The 10,777-nt window shown below is 33.1% G+C and overlaps 1 protein-coding gene across 1 annotated transcript; it reads right to left on the reverse strand.

The window, feature by feature from the left end:
* Positions 1–2,100: 2,100 nt before the first annotated feature.
* On the reverse strand, positions 2,101–6,936 carry LOC107926078 (potassium transporter 8-like). Its single transcript, NM_001398623.1, has 7 exons — positions 6,394–6,936; positions 5,812–6,307; positions 5,680–5,733; positions 4,168–4,428; positions 3,993–4,045; positions 3,529–3,907; positions 2,101–3,434 (listed from the first exon to the last, which is right to left on the reverse strand). The coding sequence occupies exons 1-7, from the start codon at positions 6,430–6,432 to the stop codon at positions 2,380–2,382; spliced, it is 2,337 nt and encodes a 778-aa protein (NP_001385552.1). The 5' UTR covers positions 6,433–6,936; the 3' UTR covers positions 2,101–2,379.
* Positions 6,937–10,777: the final 3,841 nt, after the last annotated feature.

Here is a 10,777-nt window from a genome sequence, read left to right on the forward strand (position 1 = left end):
GCTTCGTTTTGACAGTAATGGTTTGTGATTGTGGTTCAATAGTGCCATCGAGAAAAGGCATGAGATCATGGTCATACATCAGACTTGCAACTTGAGCAATTCAGTTGAAGAAGTTTGTTGGTCTTGTATATTTTTTAGGTAGTTGTGATGCATGATTAAACTGGATTAATTGAGAGGTATCATTGGCTGGGACATTTGGATTTGTTGGGTTAACCATAGTTGGGTTGGAGGTGTTGTCTGCCACTGATGAAGCTTGGAGGTGGGAGAAAATCGTAATTTTTGTAGGAGAATTCCAAATTCATCATACCATAACAAAGTAATAGTTAATGAAAAAGATAAAAGTGAGTTGTGATTTATCGAGCATTTACTTAATACAATTAAACTACCAACAAAACTCTTAGATAAAGGAGCTAATTCAAATAAGAAATTTTAGTTGCCAAAGACTAGGTTAGCTAAGATGATTAACATTCTATTCGTAGAGATTGGTAAAAGATCGCAAATAAAAATTATAAAGTCAATACAATAAAAATTTAGTCAAAGATGAACTCTTAGCTTTGATTAATGAGTTTAATTATCCATGTAAAGATAAATTCAATATTGTTAAATAAACTATTTATAATTACCATCGTTGCGTCTCATAACCATCTCTTATTTCCTTTTCAATAACCAAAAGAAAGTTGGTCGAATTATTTTCCTTATAAATAAATACTTCTAAAACAATTCACATAAGAATTAATTCATTAATAGCATTAGGAAATAAAAAAACTTAATTCTAGCCAACAAACCTACAAGCAAAATTTATTTAAACTAAATTACATATCTACCCAACATGAATTGCATACATATCCAATTTACAAGGCACATGTTAAATAAATTTTCTTTTCTATCTTTTGAGAGAAAACATGAGATCCATCTAAAAAAAAACCCTAGTACTATACATGTTTGAGTGGAAGGGTTTGAATTCCAAGTTGGAAACATGTGGTGATTTGGCAATGCGTGTGTTGTGTGATGTGCTCGTGAACCATGGTTTTCCCTTGAACCCTGTTTGTTGGTTTTTTCATTTATCACAAGTCTTTATTTTGATAGTTTAAGTATTTGCATTTTGTTTGTGTATATTGTTATAGAAAGAATATTTATTTGATTATTTTGTGAATAATGAATACAACTCACCATGCTTGCTTGACAAAATGAAATTTAGATCACAATTTTATTCATAAACAAGAAAGAAAAAAGTGGTGAATTGGTAAAACTTGTGAAAACATTAATTTCAAACAAAAAGAACTTCTCAAAGTTTGACCCTCTAAATTTCCAGTCACTCCAGCTGAATCTCGTTTCTTGCTTCCTTAACATCACCCCCATTTCTCATACTTGTTTCAACCTGAGATTTCCCCACTATTTCTAGTCAAAACCACGCTGTTATTACCTTTCCTATATAAACCACACTCATGCAATAACATATCCAAACTACAAGTATACATTCTTTTTCTTACACCCTTTGAATATATATACACACAAAACATAAATCCTTCATTCATGGCCATGAAACTCAAATCCACCCTCCCTTTCGTTCCCCTTATTGTTTTCTTGAGCTTCGCGTTACTGGTTTTCACCCTGGAAGCTCGTACTTTATCTCCGAATCATTTTCCCCATGCCGGTCAAGGAGGCCATGGACTTCGACTCGATGAAGTTTTCAAAGTTCTTGATCTTTTGGGAATCAAGAATTCTTCGGGGCCAAGTCACGGCGGAGAAGGGCATTGAAATATATAATTGTCCATGGTGTATTGAAAGTTTGCAATGGTTGAAAATAAACACCTTTACTTTGGAGGCGATTTGTAGTTTGTAATAGGATCATATTCTTAGAGGAATTATATCTAACACATAATTCATAAGAAAAGAATCATAGTGGTTGTTTATTTGTTCTTTCATATTCGAGTGTTATCCAACTTTTATCTTATGAATTTATGATATAATGTGAAAATGGGATTCAAAAATGGATTTAATACATTAATATTAAAAAATTTAGATTTATTATTTAGAGGATTATATTATATCATATGAATTTATACCACACACAAGTAATGTAGAAAAAAAGGAAAAATCCGAGTAAAATAGCTTTAAAAGCTGAGAGTAGTCGCATATTGAACTATGATCTGCAATCGAATTACCATCTCTAGAAAGCTATGTTATGTTCTATCATATACAATAAGAGCGGAAGAAAGAAAATGATGGAATGCAAAGATCCAAGTGTAAACATCCGCACCCAATCTGAAAGGTATTGTCCCCTTTTTCACGGCATCAATTGTGAAGCTTTGGAGTCAAAATGGACAATATCCTGCAAGTTGAGTGCGGGCTTCGGTTCAAGTACTTAATAGAATTATTCTATACCTGGTAGACCATCCCAACCTCTAGTGTAGATGCATGAGCAATGCTTAGGGCGTAAGTTGGTCCTCTAGAGTTTCTTCTTAAGAAATCATATCCCAAATTTATCACAATTTTCTTTATCAAACTTGATCCTTTCTTTGCTCTTACATATGAATGGCCAAGTATGAATGCCATTCCTGCCTCCCTTGCTTCCATCAGTTCTCGTAATTCCTCCTTCATGCCGTTATCGATCTGTGAACTTTCCGGGACAATGAACCGCACTCTCTTCCTCACCTTCTCCGGGGACTTTGCCACCCTTGGCTCTGAAGTGCCTACAATTTCAGACGAATCCACATCACCATCTTCATGCATTCTTATACCTTCTAAATTAGATGATGATGTCCCGATAACTGTCATTCTTTCATCATTTTCAGAGTCTAGTATCGGAATACTACATTCAGGTCTCTCTGATCTGATAAATTCCGCAATACTACAAATAAGATCTTTTTCAAACTCGAGATCATCTTTGTGAACGTCTCGATATCCATATCGTGCTATACATCGATAGAGCCTGTATTCCTTCGGACCGACTCTTCCTACTAGGAACCTTTCCTTGGGACTCACATGTGGTACTGGAACTGATTTTATGCAAAGAAATACTACAACTTGGTGGAATGCAGGGAGGTTGGTGACAAAGTGAGAAAAAATAGCTGGGATACCGGAAACAAGCTCAGTATGTATAAGCCCAATGCCTCGGACCCGAACAATACCGAGAGTCGGACCTAGAGCAAGGAGCCAGTTGATTGAGACCTTATTCTGAACATCAAACTCATATTTCTTGAGTGTGCCATAGTGCCAAACATACATTATGGCTGAAAATATTAAAGCAAGGGCAATAGGAACCCAAGCCCCTTCAAGGAACTTGATAAGAGATGCTGAGAAATACAGTGCTTCAATGGAGCCAAAGAAGAATATAAACAAAATAGCCAGAAAAACACTTTTATGCCAGCATAAGACAATAACCAGAGACATTAAACATGTTGTAACCAGCATAACTGTTATAACTGCCAAACCTGTAGGATGTAATAAGAAAAATGCTGTAAGAATGATGATCATCACACAATTATGAACTCTCAAGAGCAAATAAAAATCCGGAGAAGATGATACCTGATGCATTTCCCATGCGTTTTGTGTCTCGAAAACCAACAGTCACTGCCAAGCATAACAGCATTAGAGTCCAGTTGATCTCCGGGATGTAAATCTGGCCATGCATTTTGGATGAAGTGTGGATAATTTTGACCCTTGGGAAGCAACCCAAAGCAGAACATTGTTTGATGATGGAGAATGTTCCAGTAATTATGGCTTGACTTCCCACAACTGCTGCAAATATGGCTATAACCAGAACAGGCCATCTTATTTTCTCTGGTACAGAGACATAGAATCCAATCCGGTAGTCGGTTTCGAGAATATGATGCTTCGAAAGATATGCAGCTTGTCCCATATATGCAAGGATTAGAGATGGATAAACCACAAAGGTGAAAGCAATCTGCAGGAAAGTTGCATTTTGTCAGGCAAAAACAATAAATATGAGCATTTTATGCAACTAAAACATGAAATAATATATAAGTTACCTTGATGGACAACTGTGAAAAGTGTCCAAGATCAGCAAACATAGCTTCTGAGCCTGAAACAATAAGATCAGCATTAGTACTCGTGTGCGAACCCATATTTGAGACATATTTGGACACGAGTATACTCATATCCGACACCCACACTCCAAGATGCAGTTTTCATAGAATTCTGTACCTGTTATACAGAGCAGGATCCCACCAAGTGACATCCAACCACCCTTTTGGGTCTTCTTCAAGAACTTGTACATGTAAAACGGGGACAGAGCTTGGTAAACCTTGGGGTTCCAATAGAAGATATTGTAAACCCCAATGGCACTGATGCATAAAAGCCATGTTATCACCACTGGTGCAAATAAGAACCCTACTCGATGTGTCCCATAATGTTGGAGCGCAAACAAGAATATGAGAATGGCACAAGCTGCTGGGACTTCAACATCTGCAGAATGATATAAACTCTGAGGAAACAGAATATTAAAGCACATAAGCAGTGTTTTGAGTTTGAGCTTTTGAAATAAATTACATTAACCATATATGATGCTGTTAAATTGATGGACAATTTAGATACCATCTCATCTATCTTATCCGATGTTATTCCAACTCGAGTGGTGAGTATTGGACTTAAGAGGTATTTGTCCATCATGATTATATTCAAAATTTTTTTTCTTAAAAGTTTTTCACGTGCTTAGAAGACTTTTGGAGAGTGGTATGCATATACTTATATTCAAATATGCATTGAATATGAGTGTCAAATACGATAACCTTAAAAATGAAAAATGCAACATATAAGATATGCTTAGATAGTTGTAAAATTATCATTGAATGAAATCTTAGATCTACTTAGGATATTTTATTAGAACTGTGATGCCATGATAGAAAGCTCAAATGAGTGCATGTCAGCCATAAATAGAAAATGCTAGCAAACAACGGATGCAAGGAGACAGATGAAAGCCCAGTTGTAGAAAGAATAAGCTAACGTGAACAAAGAATCAAACATGATAAAAAGGAATATAAGAATAATATTATGCAATTTCATTGGAAATCAAAGTAAAAAAAGAAATCATTAAAAAGGGGATGAGTTTACCACATTTTCAGGGGTGGCAGTCAATCAAAAAATCATTCAAAAGTGATTCAAGCTTAGCTGAAGCCATGATGACTCTTATGGGGGCTTTTCAGTCATGGTTTCCAGGTTGACCATTCTAACAAAAGTAGGTTTGCCAAATAAAGTAAATAATGAAATTTGGATATAAAAAATTATTTTTAATTCGAATACTGTTAATGTAGTTCTGTTTATCCCAACTTTTATCCTTCACCAAACATACCTTTTTCTAGCCTTATAACGACAGATTAACATATGAAAATTGAAACTTTCCCATCATCTTTCTGATTTATGAAATTTAGAAAACTTATTTTCTTAGCCACATGTTTCACCTTTACTTCAATTACATACAAAATAGCTAATCAACTTGACTTTCCACATTATGCATCAAAGCGTAATTTTATGAAGTTGGTGAATTGAGTTTTATTAAAACAAGGAAGCTTATGAGGGACCCCACACTAATGCAACACCTTCCACGATTTTGATAACCTATAGATCAAATACTAGGATTTGGATGAGTGTGGGATACGGTAAAACAAGGTTTCTGCAAACCAAAAATATGAAAGTTAGGCTTCTAATTTAAGGACTTACATCGATGTTGTTCTTTGGACATTGAAAGCTCCAACCCTGAAACTGCTGAAAAAACTGCAGAAACCCAGAAATTTTGAGTATAAACCCAAGGAAAAATAAATGAAACCCAGATTTTATGTTTGAAAAATATACCAGAAATTGCAGGTGTGAGAACCCCATCTCCAATGACCATGCAAGTTCCAATCAAAGCCAATACAAGCAATAGCCTTTGCAATATTTTGTGTTTTTCTAAAGTTGATTTCAAACTTGAACCCCAAAAGCTCCTATTATTATTTGATGCCATCCCATCTTTTTTGTACTCTGATAATTCCTCATCTGCAAGCTGACAATTAGGCAAAGAACACACCCTGGCATGCCTGCAGAGCAATGAATATAATGCAAAAGTTCCACCTTCCCCATTATCATCAGCTTTGAGCACAATAAACACATATTTCAGCAATGGCATCAATGTCAATGTCCAGAACACAAATGATAAAACCCCAAATATCTCTTCATTTGTATCAGAGTGTTGAATATCCTCAGCAAAAGCACTTTTGTATACATATAAAGGGGAAGTACTTAAATCTCCATAAACAACACCTAAACTCTGATAAGCTAAACTTAACACTGTCTTCCATGATTCCTTCTTCTGCAACCAAAAAGAAAAACAAAAACAAGTTGAGATTTTGAAGAGAGTAACCATTCAAAACAACTACTTACTGCCACTTTTCTTACTTTGATTGGACTCGTGGGGATAGCACCTTCAAGATCCATTATAAACTTGTCTACAATCACTCAAAATCCATTCTTTCAACAAGTAAACCAATTCTTAAAAGTTGAAGAGAAACACACAAAAGGGTTGGTTTGGCTTGGTAAGAGACTATGTATATACTGTATAGAAAATAAGCAGGTGATGAAGAACCAGACAATGTAGATAAGTTGAAAACAAATTAACATGAAACACCAAAACGAAGAAGATATGTTTAGAGAGAACGGTATTGAAACATGGAAAGGTGACTGGATTTAGAGCTATAAGAATAAAAGAATATTGTGAATTCTAATTTTATAGAGAGAAAAAGTAAAACAAGATGGATTGGAAAAATAAAGAAGTGGTTTTTGAAGATTACAGAATTTGGGTAGTCTTTTTAAGCATTTTCTTTTAGCAGTATTTGAGATTCTAGATTACATGGATTTTGTTAATGCTATCAAATTTCATCCTAGAGGGAAAAGAAAAACCAAAATCGAAAAAAGGAAGAAAAGCATGCTTAAAGGTTTTTTGTTTGTTTAGTGGGAAAATGTAGTGCCCTTATAAACTGGGCAATGGCCATTCACTAACTGAAAATTGAAATATTTTCCCTTTTCCTTTTCATTTTTTATTTGGTGAAACCTAACACAGACCACTCACTGAAACGTCCCTCTTTTCAAGTTTTTCTATTGTTTTTGTCTGGTTTATTTGATTTACTGCTAATTTAGCAGCAGAAAACGGGACCATCTGATTCCACGAGTATGATTGGATAAAATTACGAGGTGTAAAATTTATCCAGTTATAATTACCCCTAAGATTACATCCTTTTGAAAATAACGGAATAATAGCTATACTATCATTTAGATATATTTATATTTAATATATATTTGGATAATAAGTGAAAATTAAAAAAAGCAAGTATATAATAAAAAGGGTAAACTATTAAAATAGTCAATTTTATTTACCTCAGGTTACATTTTAGTTACTTACATTAACGTATTGTAATATTTTAGTCATTGAGCCATTAATTGTTGTTAACGGTGTGACGGTAAGCCGACGTGGCACGTTAAATCATCATTTCAAATAAAAAATTTAGGTTAAATTATGCAATTGGTCTTCATATTTTTTCGTTTTGAGCAATTTAATTTTTTTTTCTTTTAACTTTCTTTATTTTTCTTTATTTTTCATTCTCTTCTGCTTCTCCCTCTATTTTCCTCCATTCTCCATCTCTTTTAACATAGTTTTTTTTTCTATGTTTTCCATTTATTAAAACCTTTTTATGTTTATGAAAAAAGAAAAGGCAAAAGCTAAAATCAAAATAAATCTTACTTCACATATTCTCACCCCACAATTACAAATCCTCATCGTTCATCATCACTTTAACGAACCAATTTGGATCTCTCAATGACCTAGTCCAGAAGCTCGCCTCACTCGAAGACCTCGCCAACCGTGACTTATGGCAATCCACCCTCAACAAAATTTTCCGAGTCCATTCCCTTAACCTCCTAACCAACCCTCACGACCACCTTATTTATCTTACCTACAACATTCTCGCCCTCTTAAAACTTCGTTGTTTCACGAATTCTTCAAACAAGCTCTACACTCTCAATAACTAAAATGACCACCATACGAAATTTACCCTTAACTTTACCCAAACCAATTTGGTTCCATGCTCCCTTTCTCTCTTCAGTTCATCCATGCTTAGCTTCCAATCAAGCTTGCTTGGGAATATCCAAGAAGGTTTAGATCAATTTTATCATTTGGTTAATTTTATTCGTCAAAAAATAGAAGAAAAGGAAATGAATAATCTACACGGTTCTGTAAAATTTTGTAAACGGAAAAAAATTGTTTTGAATATAAAGAATTCAATTTATGATTAAGCATATGATTTTTATATTAATTAGTTAGATCCAATTTTAGTTTCAAAATTAGGTTATATTTAAATCGAGATTTAATTAAGAATGATTGATATTTGGTTTTGAGTGAAATTCAATTTAGGAATCATGTGAAAGAAACAAGGACGTGGTTTATTTGGTGGACAAAGATTATGTTTATGTGGTGAATAATATGAGAAGAAAGAAAAAATAAAAAGGGAAGAAGAAAAGGAAAATAAAAAAATAAAAAGTATAAGGATTGGTTTTAATAAATGGAAAACATAGAAAAACTACGTTTAAAAAATAGAGATAGGAGGAAAAGATAGAGGGAAGGAGAAGAAAATGAAAAAAAAAAGAAGGAAAGTTCAAAGAATATAAAAAATTGTTTAAAATGAAAAAAAATACAGAAATCAATTGTATAATTTAACCTAAAATTTTCGTTTAAAATGATAATTTAACGTGCCACGTCAGCTTACCGTTACAACACGATAATGCAAATGACTAAAATGTAACATTTCAAGTATAAGTGAATAAAACGTAATAAAAAAATTGTAATACTCTCCATTAATTGTAAATACATAAATGATTTTGATTCACAAAGCAAATTGTATGAGATCAAAAGTGTAGCTTAAGAACCTTTGAATTGTAGGAAAGAATAAAAAATGAAAATATGTTTGGTAAAACACAAAATTTGTCGGCCAACTTGTTTTATTCTTTCATTGTTTTATGTTTGGAAATATTGGAATAGGAAAACCATACATTAGTCTCACATCCAAATACCTTGTATTCTCATTTTGTGATTTGTAACCAAATTCAGTGCCCATTGGATTGATCAATATTTCTAAAAATTCTCCATAAATATTTGCATCTAAGAATATAATACTCACTAAGTAATTCTTTAACCTCTTTTTTTTTTTTACATATAGAATAAATCCTTCAAGAATGTGATGCTTTTGAAAAAGCATTAACTAGGATCACTTCACTGAATATTTGCTTATATTATTATTCTAACATTCTTCAGGATTCCAACTTTTGATTATTACATTGGTTTTTAATATTTTGTATTCTTTATTAATTTAATAATTACTTTTTAAAGTTAAATTTAGTAATTCACATTAATTAAACCATCTTTTTAAAAATAAAAATATTAACTAAAACATGATTTTTTTAACGATGTTAGCGTGAAAACCTACGTGGAAAATTAGGATCTTGAATCCTTCACCAATTTTAATTTCTGAACAAAATTCATTGGAAATATTACTTAGGGCTGAAAATGGTATTTCCAACGAAATTTTCATGAAATAATTTTTTTTAATCAAAATCATTTTAGCGACTAAGGATTAGCATCAGAAACAGTGGTCCCCTTGGAACCCCACATTTTGTTAGTTTCTTGCTCCATAATTTGAATGAAAATGGTTTTATTTAGTATCTTACCAATCTTTAATATATCTTTTGCAATAACAGAAAAAGAGAAAGAAAAAATTTGGATCCCAGTTTGAGTTAATGGAGTACTCAGCACCAAGTGCTACAGTTGACCTTATCTTTGCACTATTATTTGATAATAAAAAGGGAGAAGAAGATGATTATCAAAAGGGATCGGGAATGAGACAAGAAAATCCACCAAATTATGTCATTTTTTTTGCATGATTTCATATCAATATATTAAACAATTAAATTTTATATAATATGAAATTCTAAATGCAATAAAATTTATATAAATAAGAGGTAGTTAAATAGGTTAAATAAGGCATACATGTCATTTTTTTATTGGGTCTTTTAGGTCATTTTTTTAAATTAAGAAAATATACCTTTTTTTTAAAGAGAATGTGAAAGCGCGACCAACTAGGCAGCTTTCCTATCACCTGAGCTAGGCGTGTTTTCATACTCTCCCCTATTTTTTTTAATTTTGTTAGGGTGTTAGAATTTTTTTAAAAATTAGGGTTAGGATTTTAGGGGTGAAACCGCGAAAGTTTATAGGTAGATTTGAAGGGTTGGGAATGCGATAACATGCCTCAGAACACATACATTTCATATGTCATGTCGAGATAGGATCATTTCATATGGAAGTCAGGTTTCAGGGTGATAGTGCTTGATATAGTCATGGACCGAAGTCTAAGTGGAGGTCCCAGTCGACAGTCGTGCTGCAGTCACGAGTTCAAGTATAACTGGGGGTCAATTAACGGTTGTTATCCGATCACTAGTTCAAGCTTTTTGGATATCTACAAATGATGCCTTATATCTACCATACATAAGATTGAGGCCATAATCATAGGGAAAAATAAAAGGGCTTTTTAGTGTAATCAACGTAATTTTTTTTTCTCTATTTCTAAGTAGTTAGTATCTTTAACCTCTCATTTTTTATCCGAAGCTGACACCGAGTTGGACACAAAAGGGCTCTCAAGCGGAGAGTGGATGTTTTAGCACAGTAGAGGTCAAACTCGAGTCAGGGCAACAATGATTGTAGTTATTAATGGGTTGTTTAATAACGACAATCGTTGTC

This window comes from Gossypium hirsutum, chromosome D04 (genome assembly GCF_007990345.1).
Source record: "Gossypium hirsutum isolate 1008001.06 chromosome D04, Gossypium_hirsutum_v2.1, whole genome shotgun sequence".
NCBI lineage: Eukaryota > Viridiplantae > Streptophyta > Magnoliopsida > Malvales > Malvaceae > Gossypium > Gossypium hirsutum.

Bases quoted from the DNA above. Each gene is read 5' to 3' on its own strand.
- LOC107926078 (NM_001398623.1), bottom strand. From the start codon at position 6,432: ATGGATCTTGAAGGTGCTATCCCCACGAGTCCAATCAAA. The intron at 6,308-6,393 runs GTAAGAAAAGTG...TTTTGGTTGCAG, and splicing joins TCCCCACGAGTCCAATCAAA to AAGAAGGAATCATGGAAGAC. The intron at 3,435-3,528 runs GTATCATCTTCT...TACATCCTACAG, and splicing joins ACGCATGGGAAATGCATCAG to GTTTGGCAGTTATAACAGTT.